Below are 26,593 nucleotides of genomic sequence, written 5' to 3'. Positions count from 1 at the left end.
CAGAGACAAAAGAGCAACTTGCTTTTGAAATTGTGATTTGTAATTCATATTATCAGCAGAAATTTGCATAGAAACAATGTTGTTTTCAGGCCATGATGATTTGCTATGGTTTTTCTTATACGATTCCTATTTTGGACAGTTTTGTTTTCATATAAAATATAAGCATTCAATTTATTTTAAACTTACCAGTGTAATTCTGAATTGACTCTGAGAAGTTTTTATTCTGAGCAGTAGATGCCAGAAGACAGTCTGTCTTGGCTGAAGAAGAAATTCTTTCTGATACTGATTTAACGGGCCAACCTTCCTTAATAGGTTGATAGGCAGCTGTGGAAGACTTGCTGGCTGCTAAATTATGCATCACATTTTCCCAGTCATCATCATCATCATCAAAGTCATCTATGTCAAAACTGTCAATATCACAGGACGCCTGGATTTCTCTTTCCAAGTCATTCATAGAGGTAGTGTGTTTATTCTGATCTTTCACAGCAGTGCTTGTGAGAACATTTCCTGGGAAATAAGAGCTTTCATTTCTTTTTTCAACCCTTGGTGTTTCAGCCCAGTTGCTACTTACAAAGGACTCCTGTAAATGGGAATTGAATAACGGTCTTTCAAAGAGATTCTTGGTGGTGGCTGAGAATCCTGTCTTTCCTGGGGTAGGAGTCAGTAAACACTCCCCAGTAGAAATGGAATTTGAGGGAAGGTTTGGAAAAGTGAACTCCTTAACAGAATTCCCTGTAGGACAGGAATCACCCTTTGGAAATGCACAAGGTGGGGAAACAGATGCCGTATCCTTCACAGAGCTACCAAGTGAATCAGGCCTGCATCTCCACAATGAGCCAAGAACACTGGCATCACTCGTATTAAAATCTGCTTCAGCCAGGAGTTTCCTTCTGAAGAGAGAGCACAGAACATCAAATTAATTATAAGTAGTCAGCTATGGTAGGCACACAAGTTTATCTTTAGTTTTCATGCCAGATTGTGGCAAAATATATCCTCTTTCTTCCAACCTTAAAAATTTGAATACAAATGCTAAAGGAACAGTTGTTGTTGTGTTGTTGTTTTTTGCAGCAACTTTAAAGAGACTTTTAATGACTGGGGTGTGGCTGGACCTAAATGTTGAATGGTTTAGGGCACTGGGGACTGAAGTCAAGCAATCAGTAGGCCATCTGAGACTGCTGCTGGCGGTAGCCACCGCGGCGCAGGTAGCCCTCATTTGAAAAAGTAATAAATTTAAGACACAGTGTATAGCACAGGAAACTCTACTCAATACTCTGTAATAACCAATATGGGAAAAGAATCTGAAAAAGAATAGATATATGTACATGTATAGCTGAATCACTTTTTTTGTATACCTGAAACCAACACAACATTGTAAATCAACTACATTCCAATTAAAAAAAAAAAAAAGACAAAGTGATAATTATCTTATTCAATTTCTTGGCCAGAATGCCTGGAAATCTTGCCCCATACATTTGTGACTTACAGTAGTGTTGGAAAGGCAATCAGATATATTCCAGAAGGAGAAAAATCGATACCTTATGTCCCGCTGCTGGAGCAGTTTGTTCCCACAATCCAAAGTTTTCAGCTTGTCATCAGGAATAGTGTCAACTAATTCACAGATATGGTCCATCACACGAATAAGTTGCTGCTGTAAACTTATCTGTCTAGCTATAAAGTATTTATGTTGTTAATATTTTTTGTCAACAACAAAAAAGACTTAACAATTTGAAAGCCATGCATGTAAAACTTGAAGTAGTTTACAAACGAGATTAGAAACAACCATATATTCTCCCATTATCTGCCTATGAAATAATTTGAAGTCATACTGTCTCTATTCTAGATCATAAGAGCTCATAACTATGCTATCCTTTCATTTCATGTTAATTCTTATTATTTCTCTTAGGGTAACCAAAGTTGTTGTAAGATACAAAAGTTCATGATGTTTTACTAACTTCAGGTGTAAATCTCACCATGCCCATACAAAGTACATTATAAAGTGTGGACAGGTAAGAACCTCACCTGTTGCTCTGGTTTGCCTGCCAACCAGTGTTTCCTAACAGTACAGCACTTGGACTTTCTTTTTGGAGACTACTCCCATCCCCACTCCCACGTCCTCAGTGGGCATCTGATGTAAGGCAGCTCAATGAGAATGAGATCTAAGAGTTTTTCGACTGACTGGAAAAGAGGACCTCTCTCATTAACAAGTTGGACAGGCTGCTGGTGGCCATCTCTGCCACCACGGAGAAAAACACAAGCTTGAAAATAAGACCAACACAAGGAAAAGCAGAAAACAGAGATGGAAGGAAATGGGAGATTGAGATGGAGAGGTGGGATGAAAGAGAAGAGAGAGAAGGCAGGTGTGAAAGAGAGAAATTCCTGATAACAATGTCTGGACATCTGAATCTGGCCAGCCCACTTCACACTTTTAAATTTCAGCTATGTAACTAAGAAATAATGTCAAAGGAGGGGTGGCTTTATATGACGGAAAGAAAAAAAAAATGGGTTAGGGTAGCAATGGGAAGCAAGGAAGATGCCTACCTACCTCTGGGGCCTAAGGTATGCAGGAGAAATAAACAGTTTAGGTGGGCTGCAGAGGCAACAGTATTCTCAGAAGACAATCAGAGAAGAGAATGACGCTACTGGGAAATTGTTGACCGAGGGCAGCTGGTTGAAGGGTCTAAGGGGCTGGAAGGAGAGGAAGAGAGGACAGACACGGGTGGTGGTGGGGACAGAACACAGACGATGGGACGCATGCGTCTGTGTGAAAATGACCTGGGGGTGTGGACTTTTACTAGTTTTGGCTGATGTAAATAGGGTCATGAAGTATGAAATGGTAAAAGTGGACTTGCTGGGTTCCTGTTTCACATCTGTTTTCTCTGCAAGGAGAATGGGCACTGGATTGGAGAGAGGAGCATAAACAACAGTCCAAAGGAAATGAAAACCAAGACAGGCTCAGAGAAATACAGCTATTGGAAAGGAGCTCAAGTCTTCGTCTAGACAGATTACACCTCAGAGTACAAAGGAAACCTGCAAAGAAAATGTCACTGATGCATGCGGCATCTAGTGAATAGGAGAGGTGATGGAAGAGTGAAGACAGGCAAATATTGTTTTAATTTTCAAAAAAATTCTAAAGGGACGCCAAAAGCTTCAGGCTGGTGATCTTAAAGTTAATTCAAGGCAAAATTCCAGAACATGTTATCAAATGGCTGCTTTGTGAGCTCTAAGAAAAAAAGGAAACAATTATAGAGTTAGCAAGAGTTCATAAAAATAAACCAGCCATCTCAACGTATTTCCTTCTTTGAAAGGATTACTAGACTAGCAGATAATGACAGCTACCATTTATTGAAGGCCTACAGTATGCTGGGCACTTTACCTTGAATTCTGACAACTACTGGGCAAGGCAGGCACTATTTTCCTCATTTAACAGAAGAAGAAACTGAGGTCCAAAGAAGGTTAATTAATTAGGCATAGTCACCCAGCCAGGAGTGGGAAGAGGCAGGCTTGTATACTAGGTCTGCATCACTCTAGAGCCAATGTCCCACCTGTTCCCTCTTGCTGCCTCAGACCTTGAACTTCTAGAGTCATATGACTGAGTCTTTTGCATCCCCGTGGACAAGGGAGAGAAACAGTCTGAAGGCAGACGTGTAACAAGATGAACAAGAAGTGGTGATGAAGGGACTGATGTCAGCTGAGAGGGAGGCCGCTAATGACATTCTGTGGGACTCTGTCCTTGCTCTCGTCCTCACTAACCATTTTAACCAGTGAAACTTAATGAGGCAGAAACAGTATACTGCAGTGGCTATCAATGTAAACTCAAGAGCCTTAAGACTGCTGGGTTCAAATCCTAGCTCTGCTGCTGTCTAACTCTATGACCATGAGTAATTATTTAACTCTCCTGTACCTGGGTTTCCTTATTTGTAAAACAGGATAACAGAAACCACCTTAAAGGATCACTGTGAGGATTAAATTAGTTAATATTAAGGCACTTAGAAGAGTGCCTACAACATCAGGTTTTTCAGGAACATCTCTAACAATAAACTCAGAGACCAAAATAAACAAAAAGAAATTCAGAGGAAACAGGAACAACACACAGAGATCGCTACACATGTGCGTGTGCCTGCACACACCCCCCCCATAAGTACAGCACCCATCAAACAAGGATAGAAAACGTTACAGAAATACTCAGAGAATACAACACAGCTCTTGGAAATTAATTTGATGAAAATGAAAAATTCCATCAAAGAGTTAATTTAAAAATTGAGGAAATCTCCCAGAAAGCAAAAAGGCAAGAGATGAAAAATAGAAAAGTTAATTAATGGACGTCTAATAGCCCAATAATTAAAGTTCCAAGAAGAGTGAAAGAGAAAAGAAAAAACAAAATAAAAAGGAATGATACCAGAAAAAATTTCAGAATAGAAGGACACAAATCTCTAGCCTAAAAAAGCCTCTGGGAAGTAGGAATCAGGAGTGGGAAAGGAGACAGCTGTTTTTCAAAGCCTTGTAGTGCTACTGGATTATTTATACCAGATATTTAATAGAAAAGTTAAAAATGAATTAGAGACAAATCAAACAAACAAAAAGTATTAAACTTCAAGCGGACACCAAGAATCAAACCCAGAGAACCAGGAGGATGAAAGGTCTAGAAACCAGTACCTATAAAGAAGAGGTAAAAGATCTAACATTATTTAGCGCTAGGCGCTTCAGACTTATCTCACAAAGATTAAAGTTACAGGAAGGCAAAATTTTGGTTCAGTAAGAGAAATAATTCATTGTCTATTTTGAAAACGTTACTTGTTAGAAAGTCACCTTGTGAGAAAACAAGTTTCTCGGTTTCTGAGCTGTTCGAGCAACAATGGTTAACCCATGGTGGTTGGTTATTATGGATGATTCACTGTTACAGGAAAAGGAACTGAGCTCACCATCGTGTACTATACCGTCACAGGTTAAGAATACAATCTTATTTTGTTTTCATAAGTAAGCAGTTACAATATGTGTTATGTCCCAAACACTTTTGTACCATCATAGCTTGTGCTGGTTTCTTGATTAGGCTGCTTTGTAGTCATTTTCTCAGATTTTGACAAGTCTTCTGATATGCTAAGACCATCCTTGCTGTCAGAGGTGTCAAGATCCTTCAACACACTACAAATTAAAAAATATTAAACTGATCACAGTACAGACTAGACCAAATGCATACTTTTTCCTCTAATATTTTCCACAACTGGTCAGATGCTATGTGACAGAAAAGAGGAACATGTCTTTCTGTCTCCTCTATTCTAAAACCTCTTTAGCTGGCACTCAAAGTTTTCCATCTTTTGGCCCCAATATTATTTTTAATTAATTAATTAATTAATAATTTATTTCTGGCTGCATTGGGTCTTCGTTGCTGTGCGCAGGCCCTCTCTATTGTGGCTAGCAGGGGCTGCTCTTTGTTGCAGTGCGCGGGCTTCTCATTGTGGTGGCTTCTTTTGTGGCAGAGCACGGGCTCTAGGCGCGTGGGTTTCAGTAGTTTTGGTATGTGGACTCAATAATTGTAGCTCACAGGCTCTAGAGCACAGGTTCAGTAGTTGTGGTGCACGGGCTCAGCTGCTCCGTGGCAGGTGGGATCTTCCCGGACCAGGGATCAAACCCGTGTGCCCCGCATTGGCAGGTAGATTCTTAACCACTTTGCCACCAGGGAAGACCCTGGCCCCAATATTAACACATATAAACATGGTCAGTCTGATTGGATATAAAAAATACTTTTTAAAAGTAACAAAATAAATAGTCCTAAAGGAGTATTAAAGAGAGGGTACTATGGCAATCCAAAGAAAGATAACACTTTCTGGAACTTGAGAAGGCTTTGCCAAGAAAGTAGGATTTGAGGAAACCTTGAATGATGGGTATGGAAAAGTGACAGCTTACAAAGGAGAGATAAAAAAGACAATTCTATTTACTCAATATTCAGGAATCAACTGTACTTTTCTAAAGAAGGATTTTGGAATGCAATCTTCTAACTAAATCAAAGAATGATGAATAACTATGTTATAAGTCTCATTAGGCTACTGAGCTTAGGGTTACTGTAAGAGCATTACTGGAGATAAAGCTGTAAAGGTAATTTGGGGTCTGAAGATGGAGGATTTTGAGGCCCAGCTAAAGAGGTTTAGGAATACAGGAGTTACAGAAACATGTTCTCTTTTCTGTCATACATTACCTGACCATTACACCTCTGAAATTAATTCAGAAGTCACAACCAGCACATTAAAATGAAATAAAATATAACAGAAAATTTGTGTGCACTGCACATACAGTATCATTTGTGAAAATTCTGTTTTAGTTTTATAATGTATACAAATATGTATACTAGGTTGTAATGGAAAAATATAGAGAGAATTTACCTTGGAAACAACCATTTTCCAACTGCTGAAGATCTAGGTAAAATAAATTATGGTATGAAAATTCATTAAATTATGTAGCCATTAAAAGGAATAAAAATAATGACTATGTAGCAATATGTAAAATGTTTTAAAAATAATGTTAAAAGAAAAGCAGATTGAAAAATTATAGCTACATGTTGATTATGGCAATGTAAAAATCATATACACATGTAGAGAAGAAACAAAACAATGTGGCTAGGGAACGGGGGAGGAACAAATTAGGAGAACAGAAACAAAATAGATAAGGAATAAGGATTTACTGTATAGCACAGAGCATTATACTCAATGTCTTGTAACAACCTATAATGGAATATAATTGAAAACAAAACAAAACAAAACTGAATCACTATGCTGTATACCTGAAACTAACACAATATTGTAAATCAACTAGACTTCAATTAAAAAAAAACAAAAAAACTTAATGTGGATACAGAAAATGTTCGGTTTGTTGGACTGTAAGACTACCAGTAAGTATCCTGTTAATGTGGTTACAATATTATCTGTGCAATACACACTTTTTTAATAAACAAAGAAAAAAGCCAGGCAGTCAACAGGGAATGGTATGGCCCAGAAAATAACCCTACACTGGATCTTAGTCCATTTGCCGTTAATTATCACCCCAGACAATCCCCTGCTCCTCCTTAGGCCTCAATTGCTGCTCCTGTTAAAAGAGAATGCTGATGAATGCTATATGAACTGTTGCTCAGTTTTTTCCCTACAATTCTGTCTCAATTTCTACTGGGAGGTGAAAGAGGGGAGCTCTTACAGTTTTTCTGTTTTGTTGTCTAACAGCAATCATGCTTCAACCTTTCCCACCTCCTTTAACATCTCAACCCACCTGTTAAAACAAAAACCTAGAGAAAACTAGGTTATGCAGGCAAACACCTCCTTCCTGCCTTCAGGTGATATACTAGAGGGATTTGTTTCTCATCAAAATATGGTTAACAGCAGAGTATATACCAGACCACTCAACTGAACTGTGATTTAGACTGGGGTGAGGATGGAGGTAACAAAGACTATTAATATTTTCAGCTATTAATGAACTATAATGAACTATGTGGACTCTATTTTTCCCATAATACTACCACTTAACCACAATCATGTCACTAATTTACCAAAATTCAGTGAATGACAAATACAATGATCAATTCTATTTGGATTTTTTAAAAAGTAAAAACAAAAAAGACGAAAAAGAACACATTACATACTAAGCCACTTCACAAATAAGGTGTTAGTTTTGGGTCATTTCAGATACATGAGATTGGAAATACAGTATCTTTAGGACTATATTCCACATGCCAAGATCAATTACATAAAATTGTTTAGAGGTCCCATGTAATGAATCATAATGGAACTTTACAGCTTTAGAATACCAACAATTAAATAAAATGTAAATAAATAGGGACTTCTTGATGCTTTCATTTGGATACAAAATAAATTGTGCAGAAGCATGAAATTAATCAATTTTGAGATGATACTACATAACTAAAATTACTTCAGCTACCCCAGAATCAATGTTTATTAATTAATAAACTATTTTACCTAGAGTATTTTAAAGAGGATGAAGAGGTTGAAGTCATTCCTTCTTCTGGAGAAGGTGGAACAAAATCTATGTCATAATCATCTTCATCAAGCTCAACACATGAAGATTTCTCAACTGAATGTAATTCCATTTCTTCCAAGTTTTTCTTCTTTTCACAATTATCTAAAGTACAAAAAAACAGCTGATAAACATAGGTTATTTTAATATTAATGAGACAGAAAGAACAGGGTGTGAGCACTTGTGAGCGCTCTGAGCAAGTCATAAGCACTACCACCACTCTGTGCAATACGAGTTCTCTCCTCTCACACGTTAGTGTTGCCTTGTTTCTTCATAAACGATGATTGAGTCAACTGGATTAAGTCCAATGAGTGCTGGATTGAGGCTGACGATTTGCTTAAGGATTTTCATGACTGTCTCCAGTTAAATTATGAAACCATCCTTATTATCAGTACTTTCGTTTCTCTATTTTTCATTCACACTTAAATAAGAGTGAAGTACAAGTAAGCCTGATAATTGTACAAACACTGTTGTTTATACAGATAAACAATCTCTACTTTACCACAAAGGTGTCTTAGTTATTTAAGTCTCCCAGAGTGTCTCTCTCTTGACTATGTGGGAAAACACTGCCAAACTGTTGCTCTCTAGTTTACCTTTAACCAAATTTTCTCTTCATAAATAGCAACATGTTTGATTAGACTATAGTTTTGCTTATTATCAATCACTTTTCAGTCCTCTCTCACCCTATAGTAACCTTGATGGGATTCAGGTGTTTAAAAATATTAGTCTCATATTTACAACTGTTTCATAACGTGGGTACCTCCACATATGGCTAACGTCAGCTATTAAGTTCTAGACATCTAATAACTATGAGATCTAAACAGAAAACAATTTGCATGTAATTTAAAATACTTTAATAGCATGATTATATCATATTATACATCAACATTAGGTGGTACAAACCATAAAAGAATTATAACACAAAGGCTTAGTTTCACATCCCATTTCTACTACCAACCAGCCAGTAGACCATTAAGAAGCCATTTTAACTTCTATGGAGCTTCTTTTCTTTTCTTTTTATTGAAGTATAGTTGATTTACAATATTGTGCTAGTTTCAGGTGTACAGCAAAGTGATTCAGTTTTTTTTGCAGATTATATTCCATTATAGGATATTACTAGATATTGGGTATAATTTCCTGTGCTATACAATAAATCCTTGTTGCTTATCTATTTTACATATAGTAGTTTGTATCTGTTAATCCCATATTCCTAATTTGTCCCTCCCCCTTCCCTCTCCCCTTTAGTAACCATAAGTTTGTTTTCTATGTCTGCAAGTCTGTTTCTGTTTTGTATATAGATTCATTTTTATTATTTTTTAGATTCCACATGTGATATCATATAGTATTTTTCTTTCTCTGACTTATTTCACTAAGCATTATATTCTCTACATATTTCTTTTTTTTAAAATTAATTAATTAATTATATTTATTTATTTGGCTGCATTGGGTCTTTGTTGTTGCACACGGGCTTTCTCTAGTTGTGGCGAGAGGGGGCTACTCTTCATTGCAGTGCGCGGGCTTCTCCCTGTGGTGGCTTCTCTTGTTACGGAGCATGGGCTCTAGGTGCGCAGGCTTCAGTAGTTGTAGTTCATGGGCTCTAGAGTGCAGACTCAGTAATGGGGCTCATGGGCTTAGTTGCTCCGTGGCATGTGAGATCTTCCTGGACGAGGGCTCGAACCTGTGTCCCCTGCCCTGGCAGGCAGATTCTTAACCACTGTGCCACCAGAGAAGTCCCTCTACATATTTCTTCATATATAAAATCACGGAGCTATCCTTGTTGTTTACATAAATAGCAGAATAAAATCTTTCATTTCCTTAGTATGCCCTGCCTCAAGAACGTGGCCAACAGATGGTGCTTAGGATGTATAAGCACCTCTGCACATCCTAAGGACAAAAGCTAAATCATATTTGCTGCTGTTCCCAATGCCTAGCTTTGAATAAATACAACCTTTTGAAATGAAATAAAACAATAATTTTTACCTCTTTCCTCTCCCAAATGAGTTTTTAAAGGATGATTTTCCTGAGTATCTTCATTTATAAGCTCTTCGGAATTGGGGTCATCATCAATGCAAATCACATCACTATTTAACCATTCTGAGTCATCCTTCTGTTTCTTAGTCAAAAATGCCTGCTTGCTCTCAGAGGAGGAAGGAGTCAAATCAGTCTTTACTGTATTTGTTTTATCAAGGTGTGCTTTTAGAAAGTTCCTCTTAGACTTTTTTGATTTCTGAGCTGTGCTTACTCTTATGAAGTGGTTTTGGCGTGGTGTCACAAATGCTTTTGAATCTCCAGAAGTATCAAAGTCATCCATATCATCCCAATCACTGAAGGTAATAAGAGAATCTGATGAAGAACTAAATTCTAATTTCTTGAAAGTAGCATCGCGGGATTCCTTTACAAGCAGTGTGTTCTGGGTAGTGCATAAAACTTCCTGAGGAACCTGTGACAAATTTGGCAATAACGGTTTTGAACCAACTCTCTTAGTTTGCTGTCCAGCTGGAGTATTTTTAAAGTCATTGATCTTTGTCTGCTGATTTGTGGTGTGGGGAAAAGGTTCACTGAAGGAAAAGGCTTCAGTAATATTAACATCTTTATCATTCAACACAGGAGCTTTTGCTACTGACACACTAGTTACACACACATCATTGGCTGAAGATACTTTCTTTTTAAAAGTGAAACCTCTGAAAAATAATCGAAAAACTGAATTAGATGGATTAATTTCAACAAACCCAGCAAGTATACAAAACCCAGCAAGTATACAAACCCAGCAAGTATACAAAACAAAACCCTAATTTATATAACAACTTACTTCCTTGCATCACAAATGAGCAAGCGAAGAATCTATCTCCCTCTCTGATTTTAAAATGTGTAAGGTAACTTAAATTATGCTTTGTATGCTCTGATTCTTCCTATTCAGAAGCTAATTATTCAGCTTTGAGAGTATCTGGACCATTCCTACTACTTTGTTTCTCAGGCTCATAGTCCTTAATTAATAGCCTCTCCAGAGGGAAGGGACGGAGTAAGCGAAAAAACGTGGCTACTTGTTTCTACTCTGATAAAAGTTTTATGGGGAAGAGTCAAAAACTGCCAGCTATGCTGAAATCTGAAAGACAAGTGAAAGAGGCAAGAGTCCTGGACATCGGATGGATTTAGTGACATGAAGGTCAATGGTGACTTTGAAGTCAAGCACACAGAATGGTGTCTAGAATCTGGTAAGGGCACAATAAAGATTATAAAATGTTAGGTACTGTTAGAAGGAGTTTGGAATATAGCTTGGAGGAAAGAACAGAACTGGAGAGCTATAGTTTCCTTAGAAATGGTTTTTGAAAAGGATATAAAATTATATTAAAATATTAAAAACACCGATCTGCCCAAATTTACACGATTTGTATTCATTCATTCAATGAATATTTACTGAACAAAAACCATGTGCTAGAAACCATGCAAAGGTGCTGAACAATACATTACCTAGCATTGCTAAAACATGCGCTACCATTAATTTGCAAAGTAGGAAAATCACTGACCCTCTCAGCTTCATTTCCTCATCTCTACAATGAAAGAGTTGAAAGAGATGGTATTTCACTTGTGTGTTAGTGCCTGGATGGAAGCAAACCACCCAAAATACTTACGAAGATTTTGGTTTTGAAGGACTTAATTTATTATTAAGTTTTCTGGCTGAATGACGTTCCAGTTGCTCCTGTAGATTATTTTGAGGAACAGCAGCCATGATCCTAAAAAGTGAGAGAAAAAAATATCAGTGGAGTTACGCACTTTGCATTAATCACACTATTTATTGGGGGGTAGAGCACTGTTCCAACTGTGTCCAGAGTAATGACGTTTTTTTTGGTCAAAAAACTGTTTTGACATTTACAACCGGTAACATTTGAAATATATAATCTTTCACCTTTTTTTTTTTTTTTTTTTTTTTGCGGTACGCGGGGCCTCTCACTGTTATGGCCTCTCCCGTTGCGGAGCACAGGCTCCGGACACGCAGGCTCAGCGGCCATAGCTCACGGGCCCAGCTGCTCCGTGGCACGTGGGATCTTCCCGGACTGGGGCACGAACCCGTGTCCCCTGCATCGGCAGGCGGACTCTCAACCACTGCGCCACCAGGGAAGCCCTATAATCTTTAACTAACTGAAGTCTCACTTAAATAGCAAATGACCTGGTTTTCCCCCAATGCTAAAATAAGCACAAAAGACATTAGGGAAGGGCTTATTAGGAAAAGGCTTGCAGAAAAATGGGACCTGGCCTAGGCTTGAAGCATAAATGGAAGCCGAATGGGAGTGAGGTGGGAGAAAATGATCAAAGCACACTGAAAACCCAAAGAACAAAGGAATAATTGAATTCTCTTCCTAAGGGGAAAATCGGGAAAAGAAGGAAGAGCACCACCAATGACAGCAATGGTTTACCAGCAAGATACCGTGCTTCATAATTACCTAGTTTCAACCTGAAAGAACACTTTTACCAAGCATATTTACACCTCTTGTGTAACAAATTGTGACACTGCTGAGCTACTGCCTGGGATAATGTGTAGCTTAAGCCACCTTAAAATTACTGGGGCCAAAGGAAGATGGGATAGCAGAATATACGGCTAGTAAACAATGCTCATTCATTTGAGCTGAGAGTTATAACCCTCTTTCCCATTCTATGTTTACCAGAGATCTCCTTTTATTTTATGCCATATATCTTAGAAGGAAGGATTAACAATACTAAATGATATTCATGGAAATATGAAGTTTTACATATATCATACTCCACTCGCTAATTATTAAAATAAGCTATGTTTAACAACTGCTTTACTTTAGATAACAGTGAAAAAAGAAAAACTTGGTAGAAAGTTCCACTGGGAAATCTCCATGTGTTGAGCTTGATGAAGATGATTATGATATAGATTTTGTTCCACCTTCTCCAGAAGAAGGAATGATTTCTGCCTCTTCTTCCTCTTTAAAATGCTTTAGGTGAAACAGCTAATTAATAAACACTGAATAATTCACACTGATATGTGAATTATATCTTAATAATGTTGTTACCAACCCACCACCCACTTTCAACATTTATCAACTCATCAACTATTAACAGCTCATCCAATACTGTTTCATCTGTACACACATCCTAAGGTCCTCACTTCACCATTCTAGAAGTCAACCTCCCAAAATAGTGATATTTTAATTCTGTCATTCCTTCTTGATTCATTAGCTGGAATAGTTCTATCAAGAGAAATGTTCTCTGATCTATTATTTTGTTACCCAGTGGTACAGCTGACATAGAAAAGACAGGATAAATGTTGGATTCTTTTCCTTTATTTATTAGTTTTCAAAATAATGAGTTAATTCTCTAGCAGCCTCTAATGGTTGTGAATCTTCTTCTCAGCATCATTATAAACTCATGAATTAACCATTAGGTATGTTTTAATCCAATATAATTATCATCCTTATCGATTCTGAAACTGTTTCACGTTTGCCCAGTGGGAGCCTTTCCAGGTTGACTCTTCAGTACTTTTGACATAAACTTAGTAGGTTTTGAGAGCTTCCTTACTAACTGGAATGAAAAGACACCCCAGACTTATCTTGTGCATTTTTTTGTCCCAGACTTAGAATCAGCCACTTCCCCAAGGAGCCCTGATTTTTATTTTTAGTGGTGAATATTTTAAGACCACAGTCCCTGCACATCCAAAGGCACCTCTCCATTTTACATCCAGTTTAAAAGCACTGGCCTTTCACTGAAGTATGCTCTCTCCAAGGTCCTGTCCAATATGGAAGTTTTTCACAGAATAAATGATAAAGAGTGAAGTCACACTACTGCCCTCTCAACATTTCAACCTCAAACGATTAGATGGCTGACACGGAGGCAGAGGCACACAGTCCTTCAGCCTTAACACAAAGCAGGACAAAATGGTCCATGGCATCATTACTTAACCTTTCCCCACATTCCTTCTAAGTTTGTATTGTTCCTGTCTCAACTTTCTACAATTTTTCATACCTTATTTATTTTTATATCAAAACTGGCCATGGTATTCTTTTTTTTTTTAGAAAGAGGGTTTATTTATTTATTGGCTGTGCCATGCGGCATGCAGGATCTTGGTTCCCTGACCAGGGATCGAACCCGTGCCCCCCTGAAGTGAAAGCACTGCGTGCTAACCACTGGACCACCAGGGGATTCCCCTAGCCATGGTATTCTAATAGAGTTTTCCAATATTATTCCACAGTACGATTTGATATGCATGTTTAGTCATCTCAATAGTACATGTGTTTGATTCGTAACTGTAGTGACACATTATGGATTCATAGTTGGCAATGTAGTCAACCTTAACCCTGGGGCACCCTTCCCTATTTTCAAGCTACACTGCTCTTTGGTTATTCCCACAGGGTAGCATCCTCTAGTCAGTCATATTCTGAAGCATGGTAGCAAGTACACAATTTTCCTTCTCAACAGCCTTCAGCAGTAATGCTTTTAAGGAGTTAGTGAGTACTGAGAAGCAAAAAATATCAATAAAATTGTTTGACACGCAAAAAAATTGTTCATCAACAGCAAAGATCAGTGATACAAAATTAAAAGAAGAAAATAAATGGAAAATAAATAGAGACTAGTGCAAAGTTTCACAATACTAAAGGGGATGAACAATGAGAGCCCAGAAACGGATAAGGCTTCTGAATTAGACTCACCACAAAAATCACAAGTATAATTTGGAAAATGATTAAAAATTTCTCTCATGTACATGAAGGAAGTTATCATGGCATTGTAAAACAATATAAATAAGTAAAAAGCTGATTGAACAGTGCAAAAAAAATTATTGAATGAAACAAGTAAACTAGAAAACCATATCCATACATAGTAAGAATAAATAAATCAATGAAAAAAAGGTATGAGAGAATGACAACAATCTAGGGCTGGAATATAAAAAATATATCCAGCGAATGAGACTTCTTGAAGTAGTAAAAAAACCATTCACAAATAATAAATGATTAAAGGAGTCCTATCTCAACAGTATCTTGAACAAATAAAAATAATTCAGGCCAGAAATTGAGAGGACCTTTATTGAACCAGATAAGACTAAGACATAGTCTCCTGAAATTAAACTAAAGGGCAACATTCTTTTTAAAACCCTACAAGTGGCTAAGCAAGAAACATATCACATTTACAGTAACAAACAGAATTACTTCTAACTACTTCTCTGATCTTAAGTATATGTCTCAATATAGTTTTACTTATGTATATAACTGCATGAACAACATTCAAATAGAGATATAGAACATTTTTAGCATATCAGTATGCTTTCTTGTGCCTTTTCCCAGTTAATACACCCCAGATATAACCATTAACTGACTTATTCACCATAGGTTAGTTTTGCCTATTCCTGAACTTATATGGATATACGGAATCACACAGTATGTATTATCAATGCATATTTGAAATGGCACCTGTTAAACTCAAAACATTTCTAACAGATATATTAAAACATAAAATTAGAAGTACTTAAAATCAAGACCCAATACAATATCTTATATTTTACAACAGGGATGAATCCATTAAAAATAGGGGCTAAAATGAGACTGTTCTCTTATTTTCACTCTCATGTTAGACATTCTTACCAATGCAAAGATATTCAAAAAGGGAAATACTAGAAAAGAAGAGATGAGGATATCATACATGTAGACAATTCGATTATATACCAACACAATTCAAAGAAAATCAGTCATAACAATAGATAATTAAAACTTCAGTAAAGTGGGTAAATAAAAGATAAATATAAACCCACAAAAGTCAAATGCATTCTCATGTAGTAGTAATAACGAGCTAGAAAATATAATTTTTAAAAAGCATTCAATCTGGGCTTCCCTGGTGGCGCAGTGGTTGGGAGTCTGCCTGCTGATGCAGGGGACACGGGTTTGTGCCCCGGTCCGGGAAGATCCCACATGCCGCGGAGCGGCTGGGCCCGTGAGCCACGGCCGCTGGGCCTGCGCGTCTGGAGCCTGTGCTCCTCAACGGGAGAGGCCACAGCAGTGAGAGGCCCGTGTACCGCAAAAAAAAAAAAAAAAGCATTCAATCAACAATAGCAACGAAAAACATTAAACTACCAATTAACCTAACAAAAGACATACATCTTCATGATATAAAGAAAATGACCAAATATTACTAGGATAAATAAAGATTTGGATAGAGAAATATTTCATGTTCTTAAATGAAAGGTTTAAGTATCACAAAGGTAACAGTTTTTCATAAATTAATTTGTGAGTTCAACAAAATTCCAATTAAAACACCACAAGAATATTTCACAAAACTCAACAAAAACACTTCTAAAATTCATTTGACAAAAGCATGAAACAAGAATACTAAATAACAATGGGTGGGAACTAGCATTAGAAATATTATAATCATATTAAATGTAACTAATTTAAATGGCATGGTACTCAGCTTTTTTTTTTTTAAACATTTATTTATTTATTTGGTTGCACTGGGTCTCAGTTGCAGCAGGCAGGCTCCTTAGTTGTGGCTCACGGGCTCCTTAGTTGCAGCATGCAGGTTCCTTAGTTGTGGCATGCAAACTCTTAGTTGCAGCATGCATGTGGGATCTAGTTTCCGGACCAGGGATCAAACCCAGCCCCCTGCTTTGGACACGGGTTCGACCCCTGGTCCAGGAAGATCCCACATGCCGCAGAGCAACTAAGCCCGTGTGCCACAACTACTGAGACTGTGCTCTAAAGCCTGCGAGCCACAACTACTGAGCCTACGTGCCACAACTACTGAAGCCCGTGCAACTAGAGCCCCTGCTCCACAACAAGAGAAGCCACTGCAATGAAAAGCCTGCGCACCGCAAAGAAGAGTAGCACCCGCTCGCCGCAACCAGAAAAAGCCCGTGCTCAGCAACGAAGACCCAACGTAGAAAGAGAGAGAGAGAGAGACAGAGACAGAGAAAATCCTAGTCTCCAAAATACAGTGTTTAATGAGAGAAACATAACAAAATAGGGTAATCAATATTTAACAAATGTTATTGGCATAATCAGTATGCAATATATTCTACATCAGGAGTTGGCAAAACTATGATTCACAGGCCTGTTTGTTCACATACTGCCTAAGGCTACTTTAGCACCATAGTTGGGAAGTCACGACAGAGAATGGTCTGCAAAGCCTAAAATATTTACTATCTGATCCTTTACTGAAAAGGCTTATTGACAATTATTCTAGATTATTGCTGGATAAAATAAGAAACTATTAAATACAGGGTGAGGAATAGATTGGGAGTTTGAGCTGTGTACACACAGCTATATTTAAAATAGATAACCAGGGACTTCCCTGGTGGTACAGTGGTTAAGAATCCGCCTGCCAATGCAGGTGACATGGGTTTGATCCCTGGTCTGGGAAGATCCCACATGCCACGGAGCAACTAAGCCCGTGTGCCACAACTACTGAGCCTGCACTCTAGAGCCCACGAGCCACAACTATTGAGCCCACGTGCCACAACTACTGAAGCCCACGCGCCTAGAGCCTGTGCTCCACAACAAGCGAAGCCACCACAATGAGAAGCCCATGCACCGCAACAAAGAGTAGCCCCCGCTCGCCACAACCAGAGAAAGCCCACGTGCAGCAACGAAGATCCAATGCAGTCATAAATAAATAAATAGATAGACAGACAGATAACCAACAAGGGCCTACACTACAGCACAGGGAACTCTGCTCAATACTCTGTAATAACCTAAATGGGAAAAGAATTTGAAAAAGAATAGATACATGTTTATATAGAACTGAATCACTTTGCTGTACACCTGAAACTAACACAACATCGTTAATCTACTATACTCCAATACAAAATAAGAATTAGGGCTTCCCTGGTGGCGCAGTGGTTGAGAGTCCGCCTGCCGATACAGGGGACAAGGGTTTGTGCCCCGGTCCGGGAAGATCCCACATGCCGCAGAGCCGCTAGGCCCGTGAGCCATGGCCGCTGAGCCTGTGTGTCCGGAGCCTGTGCTCCGCAACAGGAAAGGCCACAACAGTGAGAGGCCCGCGTACCGCAAAACAAACAAACAAACAAATAAAATAAGAATTAAAAATAGAAAACAAAAAATAAATAAATAAAATAAATTATTAAATACAGTAAATCTCTGACAAGAAGTTAAAATGATCAGGCCAAAAGTGGGAACCCAGAGAGGTAAGTAAGGAGAGCATTGACAGTTGTTTTTGTCCTGAGGACAGCTGTCTGATCCTGAGAATCTGAACATCAGTTTTGCTAGCCTTGGAGGAAAAAGATGGACAGAATCAAAGTTAGGGCACAACCATGGTGGGAAATGTTCCCCTATAAAACCAGCACCCCAAAGGGCTATACCACCTGGGCAAAGGTAAACCAAAATTAAACCTCACTTCTATCCCCAGGTATCTATAAGTAAAGTTATCAATTGCTGAGGGACTGAGTGGGAGAGACTCTGAAACCACAAACCTGAGAATCTTCTGAACCCAATTTTTATCACCCACATATTTTTAAAAAATCCAAGTCATGAATTTAGATTAAAGTGATCCTAACTCCAAGGCGTCTTCCAAATGCAAATGCAAAAATGTCTCTGGAGGACTATGCCTTTATCTTAGGCCTTAAATAGTTCCCACAACAAGACAATACATAGCAAATACAGACAAAAATTGTCAACCACACAAGTAAACAAGGCACCAGGAATGAGAACTAGTTGTAACAGAAATAGTCAAACAGTATCAGACATAGCAGTATAAAGCAATTAAACTTATGTTTACAAAAATAAAAGACAAGCTTGAAAATATCTACAGTAAACAGAAAACTATAAAGTTGACCTTGCCAGAACTTTTAGGAATGAAAGATACAATAACCAAGATTCAGAATTCAACAGATAGATTTACCAGTAGACTACACACAGCTAAAGAGATCATTAGTAAAGTGGGGGGAAAACCAGAAGAAAGTATCCAGGATCTGGCTCCATGGATTTCTCACATTCTTACATGGTCCAAGCCTTCTGAGCAAAGGACATGTGAAGTAGCAGATGGTCTTGGCTGCTGTATTCCTCTGGTGACATTTGGAGTCACACTTCCCCCAGAGACATCTCACAGTAGTAAAGATAAAGCCCTTTCTTTTCTCTCCCTGGAGACATTTCTCTCCATTCAAGATAATAATCCTCAAGGCTCCTTCCCCTCTCATCCAGGGGAGATTTGCCTACATTCTAAGGTAAAAAGTGCTCTCTCTGGAAGGGAGTTTGTGCAGATGTGCCAGAAACCCTCGAGTGTTCAGAGTCTCTGAATTTTGGGGTTTCTTTCCTGTGATGCACTCAACTGTATATAAGGTATCATCTAGCCCTTATCACACCACCCTGTGGGAATTAGGGTGTAGGGAATGGATGCAAGGTATTGCTGCAATAAACCATCTGTATCTCTGACCCAGGGGTCTTGTGTCTCGTCAGCACATGTGTAAACATTTATGTGCATGTCTGTGTGTGTGCACGCGCGCATATAAATAACTGTTAGAGGCTGACTTGTTAGCTTAAAAGTAGGGTAAATTTTAAGATTCCCACAGTTTCTGACTTAATAGATGCATACACGGAAAACTAAAGAAAGAGATGGAAAATATGAGAAGTTAAAAGACATGGGAGATAGAGTAAGAAAGTCTAACATAAATCTAGCTAGAAATCTAGTTCCAGAAAAAGAGGAGAAACTGGGGCAGAATATTTTAAAAGATAATAGCTGGGATATTTCCAAAATGAAAGACACAAATCCTCAGATTCAAGAAAGCAAACAGCGATTTCCCTGGTGGTGCAGTGGTTAAGAATCCACCTGCCAATGCAAGGGACATAGGTTTGAGCCCTGGTCCGGGAAGATCCCACATGTCACAGAGCAACTAAGCCCATGCACCACAACTTCACTCGCTGCAACTAGAGAAAGCCCGCACGCAGCAACGAAGACCCAACACAGCCAAAAATAAATAAATAAATTAATTTTTTTTAAAAAAGAAAGAAAGCAAACAAATTCTGAACAGGACAGAGAAAAATAAATCCACACCAAAATACATCATTGTGCAAAATTTGGGGTTCTTTTTGGTTGTAACAAGCAGCTTGTTGGATCTTAGTTCCTCAACCAGAGATTGAACCTGGGCCCTGGCACTGAAAGCACTAAGTCCTGGGACGTCCCTGGTGGTCCAGTGGTTAAAACTCCATGCTTCCAATGCAGGGGGGTGCGGGTTCTACCCCTGGTTGAAGAACTAAGACTCCACATGCCATGAAGCACAGCCAAAAAAAAAAAAAGAAAGTAAACATCGAGTTCTAACCACTGGACTTCCAGGGATTTCCCCTCATTGTGCAATATTTGGACAGATAACTGATTTCTCTTCAGCAAAATTGGAAATCATAAGACAGTGGAATATAACACAACATTGTAAATGACCTATACTTCAAATAAAAAAAAAAAAGACAACGACGACAGTGGAATATCTTCAGTCTGCTGAGAGTAACCTAGAACTTTTCCCCCAGCAAAAATATCCTTCAACAATTGAGACTGAATTGCATAAGGGTGAATTTTATGGTATATAAATTATATCCCAATAAACCTTTTATTTTTAAAACTGGCTATAATAAAAGCAACAGATAAAGTGTTGGTGAGGATGTGGAGAACTTGGAACCCTTATCCATTGCTGCTGGGAATGTAAAATGGTGCAGCTGCTTTGGAAATCAGTCTGGCAGTTCCTCAAAAAGTTAAACACAGAGTTACCATATGATCCAGCAATTCTACTCCTAGATATATACTCAAAAAAACTGAAAACAGGGCTTCCCTGGTGGCGCAGTGGTTGAGACTCCGCCTGCCGATGCAGAGGACATGGGTTCGTGCCCCGGTCTGGGAAGATCCCACATGCCGCGGAGCGGCTGGGCCCATGAGTCATGGCCGCTGAGCCTGCGCGTCCGCAGCTTATGCTCTGCAATTGGAGAGGCCACAACAGTGAGAGGCCCGCGTACCACAAAAACAAAAAACAAAAAACTGAAAACAGGTATTCCAACAAATACTTGTGTATCTGAATGTTCACAGAGGCATTATTCATAATAGCCAAAAACTAGAAACAACCCAAAGTCCGTCAACTGATGAATGAATGGATAAAGGAAATGTGTATATCCATATGGAATATTATTTGATCATACAAAGGAATGACCAAAGCATACTGATAAGTGCTACAATAACGATGAACCTTGAAATATTATGGTAAGAGAAAAAAGCCAGGGCTTTCCTGGTGGCGCAGTAGTTGAGAGTCCGCTTGACGATGCAGGGGACATGGGTTCGTGCCCCGGTTTGGGAAGATCCTGCATGCTGTGGAGCGGCTGGGCCCGTGAGCCATGGCCGCTGAGCCTGCGTGTCTGGAGCCTGTGCTCCGCAACGGGAGAGGCCACAGCAGCGAGAGGCCCGCGTATCGCAAAAAAAAAAAAAAAAAAAAAAAAAGCCAGTCATAAGGAACCACATATAGTATGATCCCATTTATATGACATGTCCAGAATGAGCAAACCTGTAGAGTAATTAGTGACTGCCGGCCGGCGGTGCGGAGGGCGGGGGTGGTTGCTGGTTAGATTGGGGGTTAATGGCTAGGGGTGTGGGGTTTCTCTTCAGGCTGACAAAGCTGTTCTAAAATTGAGTGTGACAACTGCTGCACAAGCTTATGAATATACTAAAAGCCTCTGAATTATACATCTAAAATGGGTGAATTTTATGGTGTGTGAGTTATATCTCAAAAGAGTTGTTATTAAAAAAAATCAAGGCAAAATAAAGACATTTTCAGATCATCAAAAACCAATAGTTTGTCACCAGCGGACTCTCATTAGATGAAATTCTAAAGGATGTACTTTGAGGTAGTAGAAAAGTGAGCCTGGGTGGAAGTTCTCAGATGATAGCTGGACTGAAGGACAAAGAAAGTGGTAAATATTAGGTTAAATTTATGGAAACCTTGCCTGTGCAAAACAACAACAATGATGTCCTCTGGGGTTAAAAAAAAATAGTTAAAATACCCAACAATAATGACCCATAAGTGAGGAGGGAGGTAAAGAGAGTGAATGTGTTCCAAGGCCTTTGTATTGCCTGGGAGTGTAAGGTGTTGATAAGTTTTAGACTTGGAGAGGATAAATATGCATGTTGTACTTTCTAGAGTAACTACTAAAGAACAAAAACAGAGCATGTAACTTAAAATCTCCAAGGGGAAATGATTTTTTTAAAAAACACTTCAGCTGTAAGAAAGCTACATAAAAGGGGAAGAAAAGAAAAATATAATACAAAGAAAAAATAAGGTAGTAGATTTTAATCCAAAAATTTATGAATTATAATAAATGTAAACAGACTAATTGCCTTGACTAAAAGATTACAATCGAATTTTTAAAATGATATCTAACTACTGTATTTGCTGTTTATTAGAGACACATCTAAAACACTAGGTGTACAGCAAGGTTAAAAGAAGATGGAAAAAATATACATGAAGTAAAACTGATAGAATGACAAGAAGAAACAAAAAAACGATTGTAATTATAGTATAAAATTAGCTCTCTCGGTAATCGATAGAACAAATAACTAAACAATCAGTAACAACCCAGAGATATGAATAACACAAATTTGACAACAGCAAAATGTACACATTCTTTTCAAGAACAGACATTTACAAAAGCTGACCATGTACTGGGTCACAAGGCATGTCTCAACAAACTTCAAAGGACTGACATCATAATGGCATGTTTCCAACCAAACGTAAATTAGCTAGAAATCAATAATAAAAAAGTTAACTAGAAAAAAACTGTTTTCATACCCACTGGAGATTCATACCTGAAGAAATAATATGATTATATAATGATGGTCTTTCTAACCCCAGTCATTCTTTAGTAGCTGGCATCATCATTTAGTAATTGGCATTCCACTATAAAGAACTTCCCCTTCTTCCCTACTTGTTTTCTATCAGTAAAGATTCTTAATTTATTCAGTGGGTTGTAATCCATACTGTCATTATTTATGCTGATGCTCAAATTGTTTCATATATGGGCAGTGGGAATAGAATTCCTTCAAGCTGGCTCCTTTGTCCTTTTTTATTTTTAATTGTGCTAAAACATACCTAACATTAAAAATTTACCATCTTAATCGTTTTTAAGTGTATAGTTCAGTGATGTAAAGTATATCCACATTGCTGTGCAATCAATCTCCAGAACTTTTCTGCCTTGCACAACTGAAACTGTGTGCCCATTAAACAACAACTTCCCATTTCCCCTTTCCCCCAGCCTCTGACAATCACCATTCTACTTTCTGTTTCTATGAATTTGACTACTTGAGTAGAATCATACAGTATTTGTTTTCTTTGTGACTGGCTTATTTCACTTAGCATAATGTCTTCAAGGTTTATTCATGTTGCAGCATGTGTCAGAATTTCCTTCCTTAAAGCCTGAATAATATTCAGTTGTATGTACATACCACATTTTGTTTATCCATTCATCTGTCGATGGGCATTTGAGTTGCTCCCACCCTTTGGCTATTGTGAATAATGCTGAAATAAACACAGGTGTACAAACATCTTTGAAACCCTGATTTCAATTCTTTTGGGTATGCACCCAGAACTGGAATTCCTGGATCATACAGTAATTCTATTTTTAATTTTTTGAGGAATTGCCATACTATTTTCCACAGCAGCTGCACCATTTTACATTCCCACCAACAGTGTGCACGAGTTCCAATTTCTCCATAATCCTCATTTCTCTACATCCTTACCAACAGTTGTTATTTTCTGTTTTTTTTTTTTTAAATATATATATATATTTATTTATGGCTGCTTTGGGTCTTCGTTGCTGCGTGTGGGCTTTCTCTAGTTGCGGTGAGTGGGGGCTGCTCTCTGCAGTGGCTTCTCTTGTTGCAGAGCAAGGACTCTAGGCTCGCAGGCTTCAGTAGTTGTGGCTTGCGGGCTCTAGAGCGCAGGCTCAGTAGTTGTGGCGCACGGGCTTAGCTGCTCTGCATCATGTGGGATCTTCCCAGACCAGGGCTCGAACCCTAGTCCCCTGCATTGCCAGGTGGATTATTAACCACTGCACCACCATAGAGGTCGTTTCTGGGTTTTTTTGATAGTAGCTATCCTGAGTGTGACGCGATATCTCATTGTGTTTTTGATTTGCATTTCTCTGACGATTAGTGATGTTAAGCATCTTTTCAACTGTTTGTTGGTCATTTGTGTATCTTCTTTGGAGAAACGTCTATTCAAATCCTTTGCCTCCTTTTTCATTGGGTTATTTGTTATTTGTTCGTTTTAAAGAACTAGGGGTTATTTACAGATTCTGAACTGGGGAAAGGGAGCAAGAGTGAGGCGTTACACAGGGGCATGAAGAAACTTTTGGGAGAGATGAATATGTTCATTGATCTGATTGTGGTGATGGTATCTCCTATATATCAAAACTGATCAAATCATAACTTAAATATGTGCAGTTTATTGTAGTTCAATAAAGCTGCTTCAGAAAAAGTAAACTCAAAGAGCATCTAGAAGACTGAAAAGTGTTTTGGAAATTTTACTTCCTTTCAGCCCCTTGACAACAACTAGAGATAGATGACTAAATCAGTGACTATAATATGAAGTATCTAATTAAAAAAAAAGAATTTCAAAGTTTTCCTTCCTTCATCTGAAACAATTTATTAGCATTGTGATTATCTAGACTCTTGAAGTTTGGTAGAATTCCCCTATGAAACCATTTGGACCTAGTGTTTTTTTGTTTTCATTGGGATGGTTCTTTCAAAACTTTGTTTATTCTATGGAAATTGAGGTATTTAACTTGTAATCTTTACGAGGATCCATTTTGTTAAATTGTATTTCCCTAAATAATTATCCATTTCATATAAATATTCAAATATGTTTAGAGGTATGCAAGTTAATCTCATATTTTAAAAAATTTCTTCTATATTAGTGGGTTTTCCCCCACTTGTCATTTGTTATTTTGCATTTGCGATTTCCTCCTATTTTCTTAAGTTAGCTATTAGTTTGCTGACTTGTTAAATTTTTCAAGATACAAGATTTTGGTTAATCACATGTTCTTCCATTCTCTATCTCATTAATTTCTGTTTCTATCTTTATTATTTTTTAGCCTCTTGTGCTTTTGTTTGGTTTACTTTTTGCTCTTTTTCTAACTTTCCAAGTTTGGAATTTAGTTCATTTATTTTCCATCCTTCATTTATAATGCCTTTAACGCTATAAATTTCCCCCCTTCACCACTGCTTTATATGTCTTATAAAATCTGATTTGTTGTGTTTTCATTTCGTTAATTTTCAGGAATCCTTTATTTCAGTTTGTATTTCCCTTGTATCCAATAGTTCTTTAATAGAAGATTTTTAATCTTCCAGATGGAAGGGGCTTTTCCTTTTTTTTAAAATTTCATTTTAAATTTCTAGTTTTGTTGTACAATGATAAGGACTGTTCATAATCTTTCTACTTTTGGAAAATACTAATGTTTTCTTTCTGACCTAACATATTGTAAAAATTAATAAAGGGAAACCTCATTTAAAATGGAGTTGTGAAGTCTTAAAGGGGGAGCTCTCCACACATGTACCTTCCTTCACAACTTACTTCACGTTCCTGGGCGGGAAGCTTACTTTATTACCCAATTCTCTCCTTGTTGAGCAACAGTCCAGTCAGTGAGAACTCCAACAACTCAGACACTCTGAACGTTCACATTCCTCCAACGGACTGTGGTTTGGAGCAGCCCTTCGCAACTTCTCCTTTTTCTATATAAAGTAAGGTTGCTCTCCTTTGTTCTCCAGACCTACCCGTGGTTTGCTATAGTTTTCATGTCCTAAATGGCAATTCCTCTGCCATTACTGAATAAGCTCATTTTGCTAGTAAAATAACTGGCTATTTTATTTTTAAGGTTGATAATGTGAACTATTTTTAGAATGCAAAATGCACATTTGAGAAGACATATTATTACTGGACTAACCCTGCTACTTTTCCACAGGGTTTTAATTTTTCAAAGAAAAAAAAAAAGAGAGAAAGAGAAAGAAGGAGAGAGATGGATCCAGAAAATCCTCATGTTTGGAAATAAAGAAATATACTTACTAAAAAAAACCATGGATCAAATAAGATAACAGAGTGGGCATTAGAATATATTTTTGAACTGGATAATAATGAAAGTCTACATATAAAAAAACTTGTGATACGCAACTAAAGAAGTAATTACAGGGAAACGTACAGCCTTAATTGTTAGAAAGGACAAATGAAAATTAATGAGCAGTAGGCATCTATCTCGTATCTCTTTCATTTGTGAAAATGAAAAAACAAAATAAGCCCAATGAGAATACAAAGAAGAAAATTATAAAGATAAGAACTAAAATAATAAACATAAAATAGAGAGAACCAATAAACCAAGTTTGTTCTATGAAAAGACTTATCGAAGGGGCTTCCCTGGTGGCGCAGTGGTTAAGAATCTGCCTGCCGAAGGGGACATAGGTTCAATCCCTGGTCCGGGTAGATCCCACATGCCGCAGAGCAACTAAGCTCATGTGCCACAACTACTGAACCTGTGCTCTAGAGCCCGGCGAGCCACAACTACTGAGCCCATATGCCACAACTACTGAAGCCCGCATGCCTAGA

General features: G+C 38.0%; 1 protein-coding gene across 19 annotated transcripts in view; it reads right to left on the bottom strand.

The window, feature by feature from the left end:
• Positions 1–26,593, bottom strand: part of BLM (BLM RecQ like helicase) — a 105,994-nt gene that overhangs the window by 70,587 nt on the left and 8,814 nt on the right. For all 19 annotated transcript variants that reach the window (XR_003429263.1, XR_003429269.1, XR_003429271.1 and 16 more), the window contains exons 2-7: positions 11,643–11,744; positions 9,994–10,694; positions 7,956–8,118; positions 5,018–5,139; positions 1,536–1,668; positions 187–890 (exon numbers count right to left, since the gene is read on the bottom strand). Coding sequence is in view for 1 of the 19 variants with exons in the window: in XM_027089389.1 (XP_026945190.1) it covers positions 187–890; positions 1,536–1,668; positions 5,018–5,139; positions 7,956–8,118; positions 9,994–10,694; positions 11,643–11,740 (1,921 nt within the window). In the remaining 18 variants the exon portion in view is untranslated. The remainder of the gene's footprint in view (positions 1–186; positions 891–1,535; positions 1,669–5,017; positions 5,140–7,955; positions 8,119–9,993; positions 10,695–11,642; positions 11,745–26,593) is intronic.

The sequence above is a fragment of the Aethalodelphis obliquidens genome, unplaced genomic scaffold (genome assembly GCF_003676395.1).
Source record: "Aethalodelphis obliquidens isolate GAN/ISIS:26980383/991018 unplaced genomic scaffold, ASM367639v1 scaffold65, whole genome shotgun sequence".
NCBI classification, from domain to species: Eukaryota; Metazoa; Chordata; class Mammalia; order Artiodactyla; family Delphinidae; genus Aethalodelphis; species Aethalodelphis obliquidens.
This window is presented reverse-complemented; position numbering and strand designations above follow the sequence as displayed.